Source organism: Gouania willdenowi, chromosome 5 (assembly GCF_900634775.1).
Source record: "Gouania willdenowi chromosome 5, fGouWil2.1, whole genome shotgun sequence".
NCBI lineage: Eukaryota > Metazoa > Chordata > Actinopteri > Blenniiformes > Gobiesocidae > Gouania > Gouania willdenowi.
In genome coordinates this window covers 39,176,077-39,200,433 of record NC_041048.1, presented here as the reverse complement: position 1 = coordinate 39,200,433, position 24,357 = coordinate 39,176,077, and the positions used below count along the sequence as shown (strand labels likewise).

General features: G+C 39.5%; 1 protein-coding gene across 4 annotated transcripts in view; it reads left to right on the top strand.

The window, feature by feature from the left end:
* zhx3a (zinc fingers and homeoboxes 3a) overlaps window positions 1-20,781 on the top strand; it is a 23,857-nt gene extending 3,076 nt beyond the window's left edge. For 2 of the 4 annotated variants that reach the window (XM_028445995.1, XM_028445997.1), the window contains exons 2-3: window positions 13,723-16,565; window positions 19,152-20,781. In XM_028445995.1, the coding sequence (XP_028301796.1) occupies window positions 13,888-16,565; window positions 19,152-19,185 (2,712 nt within the window). In that variant the 5' untranslated portion in view covers window positions 13,723-13,887 and the 3' untranslated portion in view covers window positions 19,186-20,781. Of the gene's footprint in view, window positions 1-6,178; window positions 6,315-10,920; window positions 11,003-13,722; window positions 16,566-19,151 lie in introns of those variants that run through there. The other 2 variants (XM_028445996.1, XM_028445998.1) reach the window with 2 other exon arrangements.
* Window positions 20,782-24,357: the final 3,576 nt, after the last annotated feature.

Sequence of the window (24,357 nt, the reverse complement as noted above, 5' to 3'; positions counted from 1 at the left end):
GTGTGTGTCTGTGTGTGTGTGTGTGATGTCCAGTAAATAAATAAAAAAAGGAAAGAAGCTATAATAAATGAGTTGTGGCTGTGTAGTAGTATGAGGCAGACTGGGCACAGGCTTGGCCCAGTGTGTGTGTGTGTGTGTGTGTGGGGGGGGGTTTACTCACACTGAGAGAATGTCAATTCCCCTTTGTGAATCCCTGGGAACAGTCTTCCATCTCCCTTCTCGGAACTGCTCTAATGAGGCCAGGCATATTGCCTTTCATCCAGCACTCCCTGCAATTAGGCACAGCGCACACTTTTTCGTTATGGCCACAGCGGAGTGTTTGTATACACAGATACAATATGGTGGGCCAAAAAAGCTCCATCTCCCCCACCCCACTCACCCGCCCGCCTCGTACACCTCACCTGGATTACTGTATCTTTGAGGATTTGGTGTCCTGATTTCTCGCAGCAGTCATTCTAGATGTTTATGTATGCCTCCCCACGGCTCAGAAACAATCCCGTGCCAGAGAAATACCAGCGAAGGTCATATGGTCATGATTTGCAGATTTTTAGTCAACACAGAGCATGTAACATTCTTTGCGTTCAAGGGGGAGGAAATCATCAGCAATCCAAACCAACAACCTCCCTTTCACCAGCTTTTCCTTTTTAAGAACCATTAGGCATTTAGGATCGCAGCGTACCTCATGATCAGCTCACTAAAGTCTCCGTGACACAACGATGGCTCTTATTTTTTACGCCCCAGCACAAAGGGCCACGTTGTGTACGAGTTTTATTTGAGACTTCCATCTCTTTTTTGGGTGTTGCTTTGTCACTTTAGATGAATGCTGCAGTGGAGCCTGGACAGCTCTAAAGCCTCCACTAAAACAGCGTGTTTGCATAGCTCCGACCAAAAGAAACCTTCATGTGCTGATCGAGGGGTGGGGGGGTTCTGATCCTCTCTAGCCCCCGCCTACTTTCTCTGTCCCACTGTAATAAAGCTTTGGTCAGCAAGAGCTGGCGTTTACCAGGATTTGGCTGTTTGAAGAGGCTGTTGATGTCAGCCATTTTAGAATGGACAGTGCAATGCGCGGCGTGCCGCCATCTTTCTTCCTTTTTCTTCTTAAGTTGCCAGATGAATGCCTGTAGTCTTGGCTACAGAACAGACCAGAACAAAAGTTGTTCAACAAAAGTGATGCAAAACCATGCATGACTCAGATTTTCTGGTTCCCCTGTGCTCTGTAGCTGGTTTGTCTGTCCTTCATCTGGCCCGCATACACACGGGTTGGAGTTAAATGTTAAAAAAAAAAGTAACTGAATTGAAAACAGGGCCGTCCGACTGAGATGCTCAGATATATATACATATGTTGCAGGGTGTTGTGGAGGTGCTCGCAGTTAGAAAAAGGAAAAAGAACAGACATATTTACTTTATACAGTGAATTAGCTGCTAACGTTGGTGTTGCCAGAACATAAACAACATTTTCTGCTGTTTAGACATGTATTCAGTTTGAATCTGTGTATTACCTCAAGCCATCGGGGGGTTCCCTTTGTAGCTTTAGAGCAAAAACCTTCACCTTGAATCAGAGAAAAACTAGTGCCAGTGGCAACAACAACCTTAGAACCTTCTACGACGATTGTGGAAAGGGAAGCCCTTCTTCTTTAATAGATGCCTACAGATTTTCTTTAACACTACATCTTCTCATCGTTCTTAAAGGCCTTCACACATCCTTTAGCAATTAAAGAAAAAGCCTGAACTAAAAGCCCAATTTGGCCACCAAAGGGCAGATGCTGGAGTTAGAAAGAGGAAAAAGAACAGAGACATATATTTACTTTATACAGTGGGTTAGCTGCTAACGTTAGTGTTGCCAGATTCAGAACATAAACAACATTTTCTGCTGTTTAGAAATGCGTTCAGTTTGAATCTGTGCATTACCTCGAGCCATCGGCGTTCCCTTTGTAGCTTCAAGACAAAAACTTTTACCTTGAATCTAAGAAAAACTCGTGGCATTAATGATCTTAGAATCTCCTGCGACGACTTGGACAAGGAAGCACTTCTTTAATAGATGCTTATTTATCACAGGTGTCAAACTCAAGGCCCGGGGTCCCAATCCGGCCCTTTAGAGCAGCCAGTTTGGCTCGCAGGAGACAGTAGACATGAGAAAACATTCATTATTGTTTAAATTACCAAATAATTTAGTTGTAGATATCTAAAGTTCACAATTTTAGTAAAACTCCACAATATTTATAGGGGCTCTCAGTTTTCCCATGCTTATATACAGTAACTAGAAAGCAGTGATTTTTCATTGCAAATTGTGGAAAGAAATCTACATTTTTCCATAAATCTTGATATTTCTCACAAACAATTTCACAAAATTCTTCTAAATTACACAAAGATTGGTTACAAAATCCAGAAGTTCTGAAATGAAGATCCTGCAGGGACTGATATTGAGTCTAGGATACAATTGATGTTAAATTTGTTCTTCTTTCCACCTAAAATCTGCAACCCCTAGACTAAAATGAGTCTGACACCTCTGTTATAGATTTTCTTTAACGCTAAGGTTCCCCATCGTGCATGAAGGCCTTCACACATCCTTAAAAAGCCTGAACAAAAAGCCCAATTTGGGCATCGAGGGGCAAAGGGGCAGGTGCTCCACATGCCCCCACCCCCTACATGCCTGAGACAGAGTACAGTACACATGTGCTGCTCTGCCTTCGTCTACAAGGCCTGATTTCACTGAATAATCGCGCAGGCAGGTGGTGGTCATTTGTGGCTCCGTTCACCTGCACTGCTTCTTTTTAATCAGGCTGTCAAACGCAAGAAATCCAGTGCTGCGAATATTTCTTTTTCACGGCAATGTGCACTAGAAAGACACACACTCAAAAACACACTAAAAAAAGAAACAACCTGTTGCTGTGTGAAGGAGACACAAACAATGAATGGACTTCTCGTAGATGTCTGGAGAGACATGTGGCTCAAGTTTGTCCTGTACTGGATGCAGTCCAAGAAACTGCAGCATGTGTGTGTGTGAGACAGAGTGTGTGTGTGTATCTGTCTTGAAGTAGGTGGGTGTGGGCGAATGAGTCTTGTGTTTGTGTGCACGAGGGCGCTGTGGTGGGCAAAGGGGGGAAAGAGAGGGGTTGCCATGGCGATGTTAACACATGAGTGGCACCAGCGACCAGTCTCCCAGTGGACAAGGCTGTCGTGGAGGTAAAGGGGTGTGAGTGAGTGTGTGTTTGAGTAGGAGAAGGAGGACATGAACAAGCTGTCTGACAACACCTGCGTCTCAGACACACACACACACGCAGAAACACACCTATGAAAAATGAATAATAAGAAAAAGTGACACTGGTGAAGAGGTATGTGGAACATGCGGCAAACATGCAGAGTGGGCTCGTGCCATCGTTTTTTAGTGCACGTGTAACACTTTAATATTGACCCATTTGCCAAATGTGAAGCACACAAACAAAAATTTTCCATCAAAGTATAGACAAAAAAGAACGAAAGAAAGAAAGAAAAGACGCCCCGTGGTCGTTCCACACTGACATTAAAGATGGACACAGAAGATATGCAGATGTGGAGGAGAGCAGGAAGAAGTGGTTGTAAAGCCTCGGTGCTGGATCACGTTTCTCTTCTTCCTAAAACGAGGCGCCATTGTTCCCAAATCTTTTCTCTGTGCAAGACAGTAATTGCTCTCTGTCACTGGCTTAAATTTGGGTGTCCAGCTGATGCACTCACATGACGTTAATCTGGTTAATGGACACAATGTTCCTCCTAAATAGAGATTTTTTTCCTTTTTTTTTTAGATCAATCAGATGTATCCGTCAGGAGTCTCTCCCCCTCCTCTCCCCACCCGGAGGTCATTTTGGGTTGTGTTTTTTTACAGGCAGACTGAAGACAGTCGCTGATCACTGTCAGAGCAAATTACACACAAAACAAATGTTGTCACAAGCGGGAGAATTTATGCAGGGTGTTTTTTTTTTGGTTTTTTTTCATTCCCTCTCAGCTCCTCTTCTTTGACTGTCACACTGAGAGCCTTCTCGCCAGTTATTCAGTTCAAAGAGAAAGAAATCCAGAACTGTGCAGGTGCTAACTGTTGTGGAGGTGAGGAGGCAGAGAGGGAGGGAGGGTGTCGGAGGATTGTGTGTGTCTACGAGGTGTCAGCGGGGAGGAATATTGAAACAGTGCAGCCTGTCATCATCATCACTCATTCTCTCACTTCACTCCCAAACGTCTGAGTTTTGTCTTCCTTTGTCCTTTCTCCTCTTCCTCCTTTCTTTCTTTCCTCCTCTTCCTCTTCCTCCAGCGACACCAAAACACCAATCTGTGTTTGTTAATGTCAACTGTAGGTGACCCCCACGCGCTGTGGGAGTGTCTGAATCAGTCGACTCACTGAATGAGATTTATTTTATTTTCCTATCCTTCCCTGCAGCGTCGCCTCCTTTTCTTTTCGTCTCCACTGTAGATCGTGCACATGTCGTTCGTGGCGTGATATTGTAATTACTGCAGCAGTTTATGAGGCTGATGAAAGCAAATACACGAGCTTGCTGCTAACGTTGGTGTTGCCAGATTCAGAACATAGACAACATTTTCTGCTGTTTAGAAATGTTTTCAGTTTGAATCTGTGTATTACCTCGAGCCATGGGGGTTCCCTTTGTAGCTTCAGAACAAAAAACTTTCACCTTGAATCTAAGGAACAACTGGTGCCAGTGGCATCAACGATCTTAGAATGTTCCGACGACTTGGACGCGAGAGCACCTCTTTAATAGGTGCCTATAGACCGCGTGTGTCAAACTCAATACCCGGGGACCAAATCCGACCCTTTAGAGCAGACATGGGCCGCATGCGTCCCCCAAGGGCAAGAATACATTAAAAAATACAAAGAATTACAACACGGCAGGAAAATACAGTAAAAGACAAGATCAAAACACAGAAAATACTCCAAAACGACGACAAAAATTAACAAAAACGACAACAGTAATACACAAAATTACTCCAAAAAATATAGAAAAATTCCAGAAAATGACAACAGTACACAAAAATACAAGAAAAACATGAAAAATGACTCTGCAAACCCACAGTACTAACAAACAAGCAAAACGACAACAGAAATGCACAAAATGCTTCACAACGAGCAAGAAATAACAAATATACACAGAATGAGAGAAAAACACAAATTGACTATAAAATGCTCCTTCCTGTATTAATGCTCAGATTGCTCATTATGCTAAATGCTGACATGAATGTTGATCATGTGACACTCTGATCAAACACATTTTTTCCGCTCCGCTGTGATAAAAGTTGCCTATCTCTGCTTACAGCATCCAATTCAGCTCACAGGAGACAGTAGAAATGAGAAAACATGAACTATTGTGTAAATTACCAAATGATTCAGTTGCAGATATCTCAAGTTTACAATTTTAGTGAAACTCCACAATATTTTTAGAGGCTCTCAGTTTGTCCAATGCGTATATAACTAGAATGCAGTGATTTTTCATTGCAAATTGTGGAAAGCAACATTTTTCCATAAATCTTGAAATTTCTCGCAAACAATTCCACAAAATTCCTCTAAATTACACCAAAATGTTTTACACAATCCAGAAGTTCTGAAATGAAGATCCTGTAGGGACTGATATTGAATCTAGGACTGTAGATCATACACATGTCGCTCTTGGTGTGATATTGTAATTACTGCAGCATTTTATGAGGCTGATAAAAGCAAATACATGGTGCTCTCCTTCAACCGGTTTGCCACTAATGGAAAGCGGCACACACACATGCACGCATGCACGCACACACGCACGCACACTCGTGTGCCTGCCATTTTAAAAAAAGTATGGGGAGTATAATGTAATATTAATGAGATGTAAATATGATATTGTGATGGAAATGACGGTGTAACTGCACATAAGGGAGGGCCCTTCTGTAAAATCCTAAAGCTGCCATTAAATCAGGCGGAACGTATAAACCCCATCAGAATTTAAACCTGCTCTAATCCCATTTGTTTTGAAACACTTGTGTTTGAAACGCTCAATGGTTCAATCTCGCTTTTACGCAGGCGAACAAGGCCTCCAGCGAAGGGTGTTGGAGAGCTCGGCCACTTTCAGACTCCCCTGATCTACTGACATGAAAAGAGCCCCCCCTCCCATCGCCCCCACCCGCCCCTCCCCGTGCCACAGCCAGCATGAGGACATACGACACACCAGGGACAGAGATCGTCTGAGCGTGCTCTACCTCTCCGCTGTAACACAAGGCCGGTTCTTTCACAGAGAACCATTCACTCTCTCTCTCTGTTGTTGTCTTGTGTCTGATCGCACATAAAGCAGCCTGTTCTTTGATAGGTGACCCACTTCTTTATGTAACCTATCTCAACTTTTGGCCCGTTTTTAGGTTTCTCATGCAGGAAGAAAAGTCTTTTCTTTTTGCTCACAGTCCTCCATCCTTAACCCACCAACAGCAGTGACCAAATTAGCCTCCAATCACTAGACTTTCTCTTACACTCTGACTGGTACATTGTGTGCTAACCATTGGACAATAGAAATACATGACTTTGAAGCTGTGACTTCTAATGCTGGGGTTCTTAAATGGTGGTATGTGTACCCCTGGGGCAGGGGGTGTCATACTCATCTTGCAGGGTTCCCGCAGATACTTAAAAAGCCTTAAAAGGCATTAAATTAATGAATCTAAAGATACTAAATACTAATACATTTACCGTAAAATCGCAACAGCGGAACCAACTAAAAAACAGTGACGTAGTTGCAGAGGAGCTCTGTGCAGAAGCGCGTCATGCTTACAGCAACTTTCAACAATACGTAGAAATGTATATTTATTGATAATTGTCTGTCCAATGAAGATTTCTGCCACTTTTAAGCCAATATTGACCATTTTTACCACTTTTTCTGCCCATTTTTGGCCACTCGAATTTGCATTTGGTTTTTAAAATCTCATTTCACCACCTTTTCCACAATTTTTTGTCAGTTTTAATCAATTTTATTTCTGATTAAAACGAGGATTTAGCTTTTTCTTCATGTTTTATTTTATTATTTTTTGTTGTTTTATAGATTTCTGGCTATTTAATATTTTTGTAGTCATCTTGTGTGTTTTTGGAGTGATTTTAATTATTTTAATCTGGCTTTTTGTGTATTTTACTGTCATTTTGTGTGTTTACTTTGGGGGCCACCAGTTGCACATCTGCGCTATAGACAATGGAAAAATTTTACCATAACCATATTTAATTCATGTGGCGCTTTTTTTTCTTCCCCCAATTGTGTTTACTGTGAAGTTCGTCTTCAATTTAATTTCAAATGGCAATAAAAAGTCTTGAATTTAAGGGGTCAAATACGGTTCAGCTCGATCTCAAGTCGGCCACAGGTTTTAGGCAGGAAAACAAACAATTTCAACATTAATGTGCCCAGGTTTGCACTTCCAGTTATAAATTAGACATAATATATGGATGGCATCAACAATATCTAAGCAATAAGTATGTTTTAAAAGAAGTAAAGTATTTTGTTACATTTCTACACCCAACCGTTATTGAGTGAATTATTATTTTTTGTTATAAAATGATCAACAGACTTTGTGAAACTACAAAGAAATGAAATAGAGCAGACCACAATCAAATCACATCATAGCCGACCAATCAGATGAAACGTAATGCACCGCACATTAGTTCAGCCTGACAATTTTGTTATTTTGAAATGAATTAATTTGTGTTTTATTTTTAAAATAATTGTATATTATCTTTTATTTTATACAGATGCCTTTGTGGGAAATAAATTGACTTCCAAAACTACTTCAGAAATACAAAGCAAAGAAAATTACTCCAAAAACCAACAAAATGACAGAAAAAGGCAATGGAAATACACAGAAATGATACAAGAAACATAAAACGACAGCAAAAACTGTACAAAATGACTCTCAAAAACACACAATATGCCAAAAAAAATAGAGTCATGTGGAGACGAGGCCATCTATCAGAGGAGAGCGTTGTTCTAATTGTGCAAGATTTGGTCTCTTCCTTTTTAAGTTTATACATGAGATGCTTTCTGTATGCAAGGGACCCGTACCAAGATTTATTACCAACAATAAACGTGTGGGGTGAAAGTAACTACTAACTTTTACTTTGAGTACTATTTAATTGAGCTACTTTTTACTTGTACTTGAGCACAGTTTTAATCCCGTAACGATACTTGTACTTAAGTAGGAAATATCAGTACTTTTTACACCTCTGGTACTAACCATTGGACCAGTGGTTCTCAAACGTTTTAGGCTCAAGTCCCACCTTATGTCCGACTACCACATTTTACTCAGAATTATGTGTAAAAAACAACTATAGAGCATAATGATGGAATGAATGAGCGATAACACGCATTTAAAATAATCTCATTTTTGTTAATAAGTGGAAATAAACAGTATTTAGTGTCTCGTGAATTGATTCATTTCTGTCATTTTTATCATTTCCGGTCATTTCCTTCCTGGTGTGGGACCAAGGCTGACCTTTGTATTTTCAGTTCATGTTATAATCAAGATAATTTTTATCCTAATTTTGTGTTTTCTGTGTCATTTTGTGTGTTTTTGGTGTATTTTGTTATTGTCTGTCTGTTTTTTTTTTAATTATTCAGTATATTTTTCTCTTGATTTCTGTGTTTTTGTTGTCGTTTTTGTGTGTTCTTGGTATTATTTAAATTATTCTCTCTCAGTGTGTGTGTTTTTGGTGTTATTTTGTGTATTTTGTTGTTGTTGTTTGTCTGTTCTTTTTATTATTCGGTGTATTTTTCTCTTGTTTTGTCTGTTTTTGTTGTGGTTTTGTGAGTTGCTGGTAATATTCAGTGTGATTGTCATTTTTAACTAAAAATAAACATAAAACCCCATATTTTTATTGCTTTCATTTGTTAATTTTCCTCTCTCTCTCTCTTTTGAGTCCCCGCTGTAGTGCCATTGCGTACCCCTAGGATTACACGTACCCTTATTTGAGAAACACTGCATTGGACAATGGAAATCCTGACTTTGAAGCTGCCGTGCTTGTGTTTGGTAACTTCTAATGTATAGTGGCATCTCTGGCCCAGATGTTTCTGATATGCATGAACACATCCCCCCGGTGGCCTGAAAGCTGACGCCTAAATCCCTGTTTGAGAGGAGCAAACCAAACCAACGGCGTGTCCTCAGCAGGGGTTAATCGAGTGTTTCGTCAGAGGATATCATGACCTCTCTGGTGGAAAAAACATACAGCGCTACGCCTGCGTCTGGTTGCAGTGAACCAGGATTACTGCATAAGATGCAGCTGACCTATTTTAATGTAATGTTTGTTTCTGCTTTGTTTCAGCTTTTCTTTTTCGGTAGAAAGAAGTTGGGTTTTTTTTTAACAAGAAGAACATCACAGCCTGTCTAGGATCAGTGTGTACTGTCGGGCAGTCCTTTGAGAGTTTTAATTCTGGAACAGGTTCATCTTTTATTTACCATCCAGCCAGTTACAGTGAGCATGCACGTGGATTCTGTGGAAAAACGTCTCAGTGTGTGTACGTGGCTATTGAAGTATACCTGGATGTCTGTGTAAAATGTGTCGGCTGTGCTTTGATTTGGTGCCTGGAGCCGTGCGTACGACGTGCGGCAGTCACATTTGTGCAGCTGATGTTTTCCCGGGATGATAAGGCAGTGGGAAGGGGTGAGACACCAGTGATGTGGACAGGATGAATTTCTGTTTTCACTAGTGTGTCCATCAAGGTTGTGTCTAATGTCTCAGGAATGCTAAAAATAGGGATACACATCCAGGTCTGTGTGTGAGTGTGAGAAAAGTTCACGTAGAGGACAGAGGCTGAAGTCTACACTGACTTTTCTCATGTGTCCTACAGAGGAACATGTAATATTTAGTTGTTCAGTATTTGTTGCATTAGTATTGTTATCATCATATATCATCATATCTACAACTTATACGATGACTTATAAAGAGTCGTGTTTATGCTGTAACTAATTACTTTGAACAAAAACTTCCTGTGGGCCGGACTAAATGCTTGGGCGCGCTGAATTTGAGTTTCACACGTTTTACTTGTCCTGCCATTTTTTCCAGCTTTGCTTAAGTAAATTGTTACTGATTTAATACATGATTTATTGTGAGTTAAAGGCAATGATTGTTATTGTAGAGCAAGATTTGGTCTGGAAGAAGAAATATAGTATAATATAGTTTATTTTATTTTAATTAAACAGCCAGATAGGATAGAATAGAATAGACAGTAGATATCCTACTGAAATAGAATTAAGTCATACATAAAATACTCACGTTACAGGAAAAAGTAGCTCAATTAAATAGTACTCAAAGTAAAAGTTACTTTCACCACCCCACACGTTTATTTTTGGTAATAAATCTTGCCACAGTTCCCTTGCATACAGTAAACATCTCATGTATAAACTTAAAAATCAAGAAGAGGCCAAATCTACCACATTTGAAACTTAGTTTATTTTCTAATATGTTTTAACTAAAATAAAACCAATGATTTCAATGCATTTTTTGTAGTTTCACAATGTCCGTTAGTCATTTTAAAACAAAAAATAATAATTTACTCAGTAACGGTTGGGTGTAGAAATGTAACAAATTACTTTACTTCTTTTAAAACGCACTTAAGTTCAAGTAAAATTACTGATCTACAAATATAAAAGCAACTCAATTACAATAATGTGAGTACTTGTAATCCATTGCTTTCCCCTCTGATCAGTAGAGACAGAGACATGCCTCTACTAACGCTTCCTCGATATGTGACGATTCATCTCCATCCTTATTCATGAGCTGAGTGTGTTTGGAAGCATCTGCTGTAATGACCGATATGTGCTCCAACAAGCGTGTGTTGTGGTAGCGTGTGCATGTACTGTATGCTTCGCTACGTAGCCGGATATTGATTGTACAGCTTGTACAAGATGTCAGATGTGTTTGTAGTAACCTTACAAGAATATTTTCAGCTCTGCCATCGTCTGGCGTCTGAGACACAGCAGACGTTCCAGTCACCTCATTTCCATCTTGGCACGAACGATACCGCCAAAGGTACATTGTAACGTGCAATGTAAAACATATGGCTTCCTTCCCAGTGTGGCAGTGGGAAAAAAAACCACCAGTGAAAAACAGGGAGCAGGGATATTAAAGCAAAGAGGATGAGGACAGGATGGGCCCGTGTGCACCAGCGTTATCAATAAATAACAGAACGGAAGAAGTTGTTCTCATTCCCAGCAAGGACAAGATCACATAGTTTAAGATTAATCCCATCAACGCTTCTTTGACTTGGCAGATATTTTTCAGACATGGAATTAGGAGGGAAAGGAAGTAGTAAATGTTAACATATTCAACTAGTTTAAATTGATATGAAAATACCCTCTAAACAAAGTGCTCAATGCACAATATTTAACAACTCTTTCCCAGTCAGAGACAACATAGTGTTCGACTCAGGACATCAAACATATATACAGTATATATTAGTGCTGAGAACTATAAGGTGTTAATTGTGATTAATTAATTACAGAAAAATAATGCACAAAAAAAAACTAACAGTTAATCCCTTTTTTAAAATCTAATTAAATAGTTTTTTTTTACTGAAAGACAAACAATACAAGTAAAAACACAAACAACAACAAAGTACAAGACGAAAAGCAAAGTAGCTATATAGTTTTATAATAATATATACATATAAAGCAAAAGGCTTTTTGTTAATGCTATCAATAATCAATGCTAAACATGTAGCACCTCAATGCTAACCATGTATCAGCTAGCACCTGAAAGCTGACCATGTACCAGCTAGTACCTCAATGCTAAACTTCAAGCAGCTCTAGCACCTCAATGCTAACCATGTAGCAGCTAGCACCTCAATGTTAAATATGTAGCAGCTAGCACACCAATGTTACACAAGTAGCAGCTAGCACCTCAATACTAGAAATGTAGCAGCTAGCACATCAATGTTAAACATGTAGCAACTAGCACATCAATGCTAAACATGTTGCAGCTAGCATCTCAATGCTAAACATGTAGCAGCTAGCACCTCAATGTTAAACATGTAGCAACTAGCACCTCAACGTTAAACATGTTGCAACTAGCACCTCAAGGCTAAACATGTAGCAGCTAGCACCTCAATGCTAAACATGTAGCAGCTAACACATCAATGCTAACATGTAGCAGCGAGCACCTCAATGCTAAACATGTAGCAGCTAGCACCTCAATGCTAACATTTAACAGCTAACGGCTCAATGTTGAACACAGAGCAGCTAGCACCTCAATGCTAACATGTAACAGCTAACACCTCAATGCTAAACATGTAGCAGCTAGCACCTCAATGCCAAACATGAAGCAGCTAGCACATCAATGCTAACATGTAGCAGCAAGCACCTCAATGCTAAACATGTAGCAGCTAGCACCTCAATGCTAACATGTAACAGCTAACATCTCAATGCTAACATGTAGCAGCTGACACCTCAATGCTAACATGTAACAGCTAACATCTCAATGCTAACATGTAGCAGCTGACACCTCAATGCTAACATGTAGCAGCGAGCAGGGACAACGGTCCTAGTGGAGCAGACAGTGTCTCCAATCCACACTGGACACCACATAAATTCATCAGTTGCTCTTTTTTTCATCCCACAGATATTCTAACAATTTTTATATAAAAACACGTTTTACAAAAAAATCCAGAAATCAATGAATATAACTTCGTTAAATTTAATTATGCTTTGTTAACAATGCAATCATAATGTTCTTTAATTATATTACACATTATGCTAGCACTCAGTGATAAAAATAATAAACATTATTTTGTTGTTTAAGCTCATTTATTGTTTTCATTGATTCAGTCATATACCAAAATACATTTAAATTGGAAAAATTTTGCTCCTCGTGTCAAATATTTTTGTGCGATTAAATAATTAGTCTTTTTTTTTAATTTTAATTTAAAAAATTTTTAATCGAGTCCCAAAACCAATATATAAATATATACAATATAAAACAGAGCAGTGTTAAGAATAACCATGAGGTCCACCACCATCAGTAATTACAGAAACCAACAGTGTGACAGAACAACGCTTGCAGGGATTAGACCCTCATTTTTTGCCTTTGTTGTTGGTTGCAGTAATTTTTTTTACTCCATAAAAACAGCAAGACAAAAGCGTGTGTGTGTTATTGTTGTGTGTGTGTGTAAGCCTTTTACAATTCAAATCTGCTCAACATAACATTAGTACGATATAGTCAATATTGGATATTTGTCATTATTGAGGAAATCAGCCTTGTGCTTTTTCTATTTTGTAGGAATATGATTAATTTTCTTGCGTTTAAGAGAGTAACAAAAGAGGAATGTGTGCCAGATTTATTTTACATTCAGCGTTTTGCAAGGGTAGTTATTGCATCCTCCCATTTTGATTATGAGCACATAACAATTCACTGATAGTGAAATGAAAAGTTCCGCGTTGATCTGTTTTCAGGCTATAATTGCTGATAAGTACTGCTTGCATTTATTCCACCTACATGTATTATTACCCCATCAGGAGACACTAGCTCCATCTGCTTCGTGGTTACTCAGACTTGTATGCCATGCGTTTGATCATAAAGCATGCTTTAATTCCCCCTTTTAATGAATGCTGTCCTTTATTTATTTGGAAGATTGTTCCTTTGGGGGATCACATTCTATTTTTTGTGTTTATCTGCAGGCTCTTGCTTGGATTATTGCCTTTTTTTCCTAACAACTGTGTGTTTTTCTGTCTTTTTTTTTCTTTTCTTCTTCACAGGTTCTCTGGGAGCTGTTGAATTTGTCCAAAAGAATGAAGCAACACTGTCATATATTGGTTGGTCCATGACACCAAACCTCATCCATCCCAGTCCACTATCCACCCACCCTCTGTACTCATCACACCACACAGCTGATCACGCTCCCATTGGTACAAAACTGCACCATGGCCAGCAAAAGGAAATCCACCGTACCCTGCATGATACCATCCAAATCCAAACATGTTCGTGAGGAAATCATTTTGGGATCTCTACCCGAGCTCCTGCCGACAATCCCAGAGGACAGCATTCTCAGCATCTCTGGGGATGAATCTGGTCACGTCTCTCACAGCTTTGCCAAACCGGAGAGTTGCAGCGAGGTGCAGAAAGGAGGCACGTACAGCTGTGTTACCTGTCGCTTCGAATCGAGAGATCTGAATTACTTTTTAGATCACATGCACAACTGCCACTTGGACTTCAGGGCTCAGCCCACCTTCTTCTGCTTGAATTGTAGGGTGTCTGTGGTCCGCTTTGAGGCCCTCGCTCTGCATAATGCTAACGCTCACCCTAAAATAATGGAAGGGGTTGTCACTGCTTCCCTAGCCGTAAACAAAAGAGAAGGAATCACAACTGTAGAGCAAAGCCTGTTCACGGATGCTGGGGATGACTACAAGGAATCTGGGATCTCTCTCACGAAAACACCAATCGCAAAGATGATGAAAGCCAAGGGCGAGCACAAAAAGATTGTGGTGTCTCACACCGTGGAGGTACGTAAGCTCGACACCGGGAAGGATGTAGACCCCAGCAGTTTGACTAATGTGCCTGAACTCCAAAACGGGGCTTACAGTATTTCTGTGGCCCCAGCTATGCCGAGGACTACTGTCTCTCATACGAGTGCAACGACAGTGTCCAACCAAGTCTTTCACCAGCACACTCCCTCCCTTTACTCTAGCCCCTCCTCTGATTCTAATAAAGACCTTCCAAAGGTGATGATCCCCCTCAGCAGCATCCCCACCTACGATGCTGCCATGGACACCAGCAGCTTTTTAAAGACAACCTTTGGCAAGTTCCCATACCCGACCAAAGCCGAGCTCTGCTACTTGACGGTGGTTTCTGAGTTTCCTGAAGAGCAGATCAAACTGTGGTTTACTGCCCAACGGCTCAAACAGGGCATCAGCTGGTCTCCTGAAGAGATCGAAGAGGCCCGGAGGAAAATGTTTAACACAGTGTTCCAAGGTGGAGCCCCACAAAGGCCACCCGTCGCGCCGCGGCACGTTAACCACATCATACACCACCATACTGTCACCGCCCACACAGGCTCTAAAGGACCAAACTTTCCAGTGGCCAGACTTCCTTTTGGTAGTATAAAACCAAGGCCAGTTGGAGCCATAGCTACGCAGGCAAGCTTGTCAACCAATCCCCATGTCACCAGGGTCTCTTATTCTACTCCTATCATCCCTCAAAGGTTTCCACCTGTAGTCAGAACAGCACAGGTACTGACCAAGAATACTGAGCCCACTGTGGAGCCACACAAGACCAATGGCTTGGATGTGGCAGGAAGCAGCGGTTGTGTCGGTAGCACCAGCAGCAGTCGAAGCAGCAGCAGTTGCAGCAGTAGTAGCAGCAGCATCAGCAGCTATTCCAACAGCAGTAACGGTGTTGACGCTGTCCTAAGAAAGTCTACCGATGGCACCACCAACGCCCTGGCCATGACCTCTGCCAGCATTAGCAATAATGATGAGCACTGTGTTGCTGACACCCACAACCTTTCAATGAAAGGCAACAGTTTTACAGCCGGAGTGGAAGAATCAGATAGTACAAAGAGTACTCATGTAATCATTGACAACACCAGCAGACCCAACATCACATGTAACAATCACAACAGCAGCAGCGTCACTTCACATGAATCATCCAACACTAACAATCCAGAGGAGAAAAATGGCAATCATGTTCCCGAGACCAACAACAGCAACGACCACTCCACTACCGCATGTTTCAACAGTGTCCTGAAGCAGAATCATGCCAGCAAGTCCCAAACTAATAGCACCAGCACTATTGTCGTTACCAAAAGCAGATCGTCCATTTTAGAAGAGAGCAAATGCAACAAAGATTTCCCGATGAAAGGCATGTCAATCTTACAGCAGCTCATTAAGGAGAACGATTCGTTTGGAGGAGAAAGAAGCTGCCCAGAATTCCAGCTTGACCCCATCAAGATCAACTTCAAAAGGCTTAAAATGAATGAACCAGAGGCTAAATCTGAGACCGCACATCAAGAACACAAGCCTGAGACTGCTGAGGTGTCTGCAGGTCAGCCATGTTTCTCCCCCTCCTGGGCCAACAAGACCCCACAGCAGCTGAACATCCTCCGCCAAGTTTTCTCCAGCAGCCGTTGGCCCAGCAGCCAACAGTATGAGGAGCTCAGCGCAAAAACAGGCCTTCCAAAGTCTGAGGTGGTCCGTTGGTTCAGCGACAGTCGGTACAGCTACAAAAATGGCCAGCTGAAGTGGTTGGACACCTACCAGCGACCCCCCACAGTGTCAGAAGGCTCAGCCGGCCACGCAGAATCAGAAGCTGCAGCACCAAAAGAGCCTTCGCTGGCAAAGATGAAACTTGTTGAGCAAGAGATGAACAAGCACCTTGAAGGAAAAGCAGAACTGAACTCGGGGCAGCGATTCATGTGGCAGGAGTCGTACTCGCCACTGCTCCGGCAGATGGGATCCCAGGGGAGCGGAGAGCGAGGTCGACTGAACGAGTCGGCACAGCTGGGAGCTTTGCAGGATTCCTGGTCGGAGACGGTCGAGGACCACCAGCAGCCATTGGCTGATCAGTCACTGTTAGACCAACAGACTGATGCCAACCAGGCCAGGTACTCACCACTCTTTTTTTTAATAATTCATCATGTGAAACACTCATGCTTTATAAGTATGTCTTGAGCTGCTTTCTCGTGAAGAAGAAAAAAACAATGTAAGCCTGATGGAAACATGACAGGTTGTTGTATGTCTTGGTTCAGTCTGATCTACAGTAGAAACAAAGAGGTGCTCATGCTGAGTAGCTCCTTCACACCATCAAAGGTCCATGTTTAAGAAGCTATTTTTAGTAAAGTAGAAGCCTGGCCCACTGAATTATAGAGCGAGAGTGCATGCTAATATATGAGCATAAATCACCACAATTGTTTTTGGTGAGATAGATTTCCAGGAGTGAAGGTAACACATTTTTATTTTTTTTTCTAACAAAACTCAGTTCTGTAAAACACCGTATTTTTAAGCTTTTACACAAACTCTTTAAAAGAACATTTTAAACTGTACGACACAAAATGCAAAAGAAAACAGTGTTGCTTTTAGAAATAGGTTTGGAGGGGTCCTACATAAGACATGTAGAAATAAAATTGCTAAAAATGGCAATCTTAGATTTTATTTCTAATAATAGCAGAATCACAAGTGACCATTCATTAAATCAATAAATAGTTGCTTGGCTGGGATACCATTATAACCTAGATTTTCTAGCCACAACCTCACTTTTTAGTCATTTTTTTTAACTTTGTCAAATAATAGTATTCACCATAACTTTTTAATCAACAACCTGTTTTTATTCTGCCGACTCAGAAATAATAATACTGGGTAAAAAGCAGGCATTTACATTTGCTAACATCTCTTTGAATTTGGTTAAAGCAGCCAGTAATGATCCCGAATATAAAAATAATATATAAATTGCGATGGATGATGCTCTTTTTAACTATTCTTGCTGAATTTGTCATTAGCCATTTTTGCACGTTCACATTGAATTTCCAATACCACCATGTAAAACAATTTCTTCCAAAGTTCAAGTCACATGACCATTTGTAAAATCCAACCCAGGTCACTTTCATATTTGGTCCTAAATCCGAAACGTATGTGATTTTTTGCAATACGACTGCAGTCTGACTCCTACGTCATCACCATCTCATCGAAACTCAGACTTTATATCCAAACAGTCCTTTGTAAAGATGTAGCAGCATCACAGCAAAACACCCTACCTGCCTGTGGGGGTCATGGGTCACCTTAGGACCTCTTCTGCACATACGGGTCACTTCAGGGTCACATTCCGTTCACACTACAAACAAATTGGTTATATGATATGTAACATAAACGATGACACAAAAAAAAATCGGATTTTTTGAATAAAAATCCAAATTGTGCATTAAGACCTGCAGCGTAAAAGTAGTGATAGTCTTTGTCTAAAAGTCTCAATGACTGCCATGTAAATGTAGACATTGTCGAAAAAGAACATTAGCTTCCACCCTGATTATATTTCGACATTATTCTCGAAATTTCGACATTATTAAAAATATTTTCTGCATTATAATTGGCCCTAATTCTCTTCTGTAGGATTGCTAACTTGCTAATCCTCCTGGGGTCCATAAAAAAAAAAATCAAGATTCTAGTACATGCAAGAACAGAAAAAAATTATAGACAGTTAAACATATACAGAAACATGACATAAAAAGGTACATCAAGACACATTTTCATTACACCATCAAATACAATAAAAAATACATTCAAAATTGGTTGAAAAAAAAAAAATTTAAAGATTTTTTGTTATTTGTTCCATAAGTGAAAAGCTCTAAAAAATACAGACATTTGTAAATATAGTTGGTATTAGGACGATCGGTGACTAAGTTGGAGTTTGAAGAGAGTTGAGTATTGTATTATGGATATGATGGAAGTATTTGATCTTTTCTTGAAATAATCTTGTTTGGCCAGTTAAAATAATCTTCTTTATAAATAATAGTAAATTAAAATGCATTTTACGTAAATATCTTAAATCTGGGCTGTGTCAACTGTTGTAGTTTGATGTTCTAAAAACTTGTCATGCAAAGTTTATGCAGAGGAATGTTTTTTGAAGAATGTAGAGCTGCAACTCGCAATTATTTTTATAATCGACTAATTGGTCGATAAATGAATCAATTAATCCATTTTTTTTTTTTAAAACACTCATGGTGCGCACAAACACTGCTCGCACACAAACACTCGTGTGTGTGTGTGCACACCCACAACACTCTTGGTGCACGCACACACAAACACTCGTGCGCGCAAACACTCGTGGTGCTCACACACACAAATACTCATGCACACACAAACACTAGTGGTGCGTGCACACACAAACACTTGTGGTGTGTGTGCGCACACACAAACACTCTTGGTGCATGCACACACAAACACTGCGCGCACACACAAACACTAGTGGTCAGCACACACAAACATTTGTGCGCGCGCACACAAAGACTGCGCACACAAATGGTCAGTGACATAAATCCCACGATGCAACAAATCAATAATGAAATTCGTTGCCAATGCTTTTAATTGTCGATTTTTAGCGATTTGTTGTTGCAGCCTTAGAACAATGTCATATCTTGAGCCCAGTATCGTGTATCGTCCTCCCCTAACTGACTGCTGTTTGTGTGCGTGTGTGACAGGGACCGCCCGAGGATGGAGCTGCTGGAGGTGTGACGGAGCGTCTCGGCCTGACCTGAACTTACAGAAAAGAGAAAAAGAAAAAAATCGAGTGTTCATAATGACAGCAGATGTGATTGTAGCTGGACTGTTGGAGTCTGACTGTAACTGTGAATACCCCCCCATCCCCCCTCCTCCTCCTCCTCCTCCTCTTCCTCTTCTTCTTCTTCCATCTGCCATCACTTCCTGCCATCGTCGGAAAAAAAGAACTTCTCACCTTTGAGTCCTGTGATGTTTAAAGCCTTTCATGCTTCTTTGTGGTCGTGTGGGGAGGGTGCACAACGAGGTCAGTGCGAGGGATCAAAGAAAAGAAAGAAAGAAAAGACGCACACTGACTGGAAAACTGACTTGAATGCACGGAGATAGGGGCGGGATAAAGACGAGAGATATTGTTTTTGGGTCAGAGGGGAGAAATTAAATATATATATGATTGAAACTGCACTATAAAAGAAGGTTTGTACTGACTGGACAAACAAAAGATGATGTGTTATTGTTGGCTTTGTGATATTTTTTACTTTTCTAGCAACCAGTATTTCAGCACTGCCTTGAATTCTACATTTTCCGTTTTTCTTTTATTTTGTTTCTTTGTTTTTTTTTCAATCCTATTTACTCTTCTATAGTCACTGTAAGTCCAGATGCAATCAGACATGTTTTTATTTAGAATCTGTGTAAATGTTGGTGATCACCTTGCAGTTCAGCCACATGCCATGCAGAGACTATCCGATGCACTAACAAAGACAGCAATGCTTAAAAAGAAAAGAAAAAAAAAAGCCACACACGAGCTCCACACGTTAAAGGTATTGATTATTGACAGCCGTGCTGAGATCAATACGTTACACTGCCCAGCAAAAGTGACCAGAGAGAGAAGCCTGTCACGCTAATGTTGCCTTACTCAGCTCTGTCCATGTCTTTATACCAACCGTCTGTCCATCATCACCTTGCTTTCCAGCTACTGTGCTGTCCAGGAAATAAATAAAAAAAAACAAAGAAGAAGAAGAAAAAACACACACATGCCAGTGCATTGATGGTCACTGTTGGTTTATATCTGTGAAAAAAATAAATCTTGTGCTGCTTTCTGTACACTTGGAGATGTTTAAAGCTGTAATCGTATCAAATATTGTTTCTGGCAAAAAAAACAAAAAAAAACAATAACAAAAAAACGTCGTTAAAAGCAAAATTACTAATTTGATCCCTAGACACTGACAGAGTGAGATTTTGTGCTAGCTAGAGAGCCAAATGAGGAGGTCTTTTCCCTCCTCTGAATTTTCTTGTGTTTCTATGAACATATACAGTCACTACATGATGAATCCTACTAAGCTGCATCTTTGTCAAGCTGCTAAATAGCTAAGAACGGTGCTATACCATCCAAAGTGAAATTGGAGGTTGATCTCCTACCAGCAGTGTATGCACTTGTGTCGAATGTTACAAATTTATTTTGGTTTTGCGATAAATGAAATCTGGACTTACGGTGTTATGATCACTTTAAAAAAAAAAAATAACTTTTATGAAATAGTCTGATCATAAAGCACTGTTGTATCATCCTTTCTACACTTCTGAATCTTTACAGAATAAACTGAATACTCACCAAGCAAAGCCGTGTGCCTTCATTTTATCTCCATGTGATCTATAACGGGCATGGGACTGACAGACCCCAATGTAAACGCACACACAAAATAACAAAAATCAGCTAAAATTACTCCAAGAAATCATACAGAATTACACAAAAGCACAGCTAAAGTACTCAGAAAACACACGACAACCTCAGTAATACACATAAATGACAGTAAGATATACAATCTCCCACAAAAATATTTACAAAACAACTACAAAAACTACCAAAAAATACACTAATAGAGACAAAATAACTCAACTCACGTGCAAAAGACAAAACACAATAAGGACTTTGAATATGCACAAAATTACTCCAAAACACTGCAGAATTACAAAAAATTACACAAAAAGATGACAAAACTACTCAGAAAACACACAACAACCTCAGAAATACTCATAAATGACAGTAAAATATACAATCACTAAAATACACAGAAAGATGTATGAAACAACTCCAAAAACTAACAAAAATGACTCCACAAACATATGAAATGACAAAAAAACACAATAAGGAAGTCAAAAATACACAGAATGACAGAAATATATACAAAACAACCACTAAAATAAACAAAATGAATCCAATAACACAAAAAGAGACAGAAACACACAATAAGGACTTCAAAAATAGACAGAAACTGAGACAAAATGATTCCAAAAACAAATACACAAAATGACACCACTAACATAGAAAACGAGAGAAAAACACACAATAAGGACTTCAAAAATACAAAGAAATGACAGAAAACCACAAAATTACTCCAAAAAATAATGAAGAATTACAGAAAAATAGTATGCCAAAATTACTTCAAAAACACATGAAAACCTCAGAATCACACATAATTGACAGTAAAATATAAAAAACTACCACAAGAATACACACCAATGACAGAAAAATATACAAAATAACCACAAAAAAATTAAATAACTCCATTAAAGGGGACATATCATGCTAAATCCACTTTTTAGCCCTTAAATGCATTTTGTTGTATATTTAGAGTGTTCAGAAGTACAGAAAAGTTCAAATTAGTCTCTTCAGGTGCTCCGTTGACATCTTTATATTCTGTTTTGCTCATATTTTTCAATCTGTTTCGGTTTTTCGATTCTCTATTACGTTTTTTGAACTATTACATCACAGTATTTGCAGCGGAACTGCCAAATTAGGACATCGACTCCAGGCCCAACACTTCGAGCAATCCGCCATTTTTATTTCTCGCTTTTATTTTGTAGTTCAAGCTCAAGGATGCAGAAGTTACGAGAGGATAAGTCAAAATGTTGGGTTGTTGGATGTAGTAACCCACACACTTCATTACACCGTCTCCCAGCATCAGAACCTTTTCAAAGTGCCTGGTTGAGTTTTATTTATCACGGAAATGTACCCACATCTGTGGGTAAGATCATTTTTGTGTGCGCGAAGCACTTCAAGGATGACTGCTTCTGCAACCGCCACCAGTGTAAAGAAGGATTTGCTGAAAGACTATTATTATTATTATTAAGAACGCTAAAAAGTGTGATAAGACGTCCCTGTCATTGTTTTGTTAGCATTAGCAGTTGCACCGTCTTCATATGTTAGCGCTGTGTGCTCGTTTTAGATCCTTGATGATATGCCCTACGTGATTTAATTTAAGTCTAAAGTTTTCATTAGTCATTTAATTTTGCTGTTTTTGTCTCCGAAAAGTCTGTATTAAAATGCATTTCATGACGTTAGCTTGGTGATAGTGTTAGCTCGATGCTTGTGTTAGCTCACTTGTTAGGGTTCTGCAGGTTCATCATCTTCATTTTCTTCTCGCTCCGCCGGTTCCGACTCTGGCTGTAACATGTAAGGCTGGATGGACAAGTCTTCTGTTGTTGATATTTTGTAAATAACCTCTGAATAAAAAGTTTCTGTGCCGCTACATAACCGTATCTCTTCTATCAAACTACAAAAATGGCCGAACAGGGTGGAGTTGAACCGAGTGTCACCTCCGCAACCTGAAGAGGGGGCGGGGTATGAAGTGTCTCATTTGCATTTAAAGAGGCCACACCAAAACGAGTTGCTCTCAGAAACACATCAGAAAAGGGTAGAAAAGGGGTGGAGCTATAATAATGATGAATTCAGACCCAAGCATTGCAGTTCCATTTTATATAGACCACAACTGTATGATTTATATGTAAAAAGGAAGGATTTAAAAGCATGATATGTCTCCTTTAACACAAAATGATGACAGGAATACACAGAAAGGCAACAAAAATGCAGGAAATTACTCAAATAACATACAAAGTAACAGAAAAACACATAAAGGACCTCAAAAATACACAAAATAACAGAAATCAATACAAAACCACAAAAAAAGAAAAACACCCCCAAATGACTCCAACAACACACAAAGTGACAAGAATACACAGAAAACACAAAATGACAGAAAACTACAACAAAAACAGAAACTATTTGTTTCCTGTGTTAATGCTCAGATTGCTCATTATTGTAAACGCTGACATTAATGTTAATAACGTGTCCTTTGAAACAGATACAATCAGAGTTTTGTGTATTTTTTTAGTTAATTAAATCATTACTTTTGTAAATGTTTAATTTTTTTTCTTCATATATATTTCCAATATGTATTTTTAGTATATTAATAGTTTGAGCTTTTTCATTCTTTAAATGGGACAATATGTATATTTAATAAAAAAAAATTTCATGTAAATACATGGGATAGTATTCAGGGGGATCATTTCCATTTTTGTTGTCCTGTAGTGCAGCAATTCTCAACTGGTGGGTTGGGAACCAAAAGTGGGTCGCGGACCTGTACCGGGTGGGTCGCGGACAACTGGTCAAAAAAGAATAAATACGTAATGACTCATGTTGGACTTGTCTTTTATTTTGAAAGAAACATTTCTTTGGACAGGCATGCTGTGAAATGCATGTTGCATAGGAAAATATTTAGATTTTTCAAAATGTGTTTTCAACAGCTATTTTTGAAAAACTAAACTTGGTTGATTGAATATAAAAAAAAAAAAGTGGGTGGCGATTTACTGACCGTGGGAAAATATGGGTCCCAGGATGAGACCAGTCGAGAACCCCTCATTTGGTGCATTCTTTTGTAATTTTGTACGTCTGTAATTTAGAGGCTAAACAAAATGAAACAGGAATACCTGTTGTCCACGTCTGGATTAGATTACAGTATCTGCCATGCATGACATATGCATACATGCACATTATTCATCTGTACAAATATTACTGAATGTAACAAAGCTTCCATTCAGTATTTCTAAAGGAAAATCTTCCAAAAAAGTATTTAAAATTTTAAGAAATGTGGCACAAACTTTGTCTTACAGTCTCTATTAAAAGTGATTCTAAATGTGTTTTTAATCTGACTGTAATGAAAACTCCGGAGGTTAATCATCCATCCATCCTTCATCTGTGTTGGATGAGTCGTTTTAATCCATGAACAAAATAAATAATTTGCAGACACACTTGGATCCATTTCAATGGTTTGGAAAAGCTGTCCAAATACTTTTGGCAGTGGGGTAAAAGTATCTGGAAAAGGTTAGAAAGAAGAAGGATTGGGATTTAATTAAATC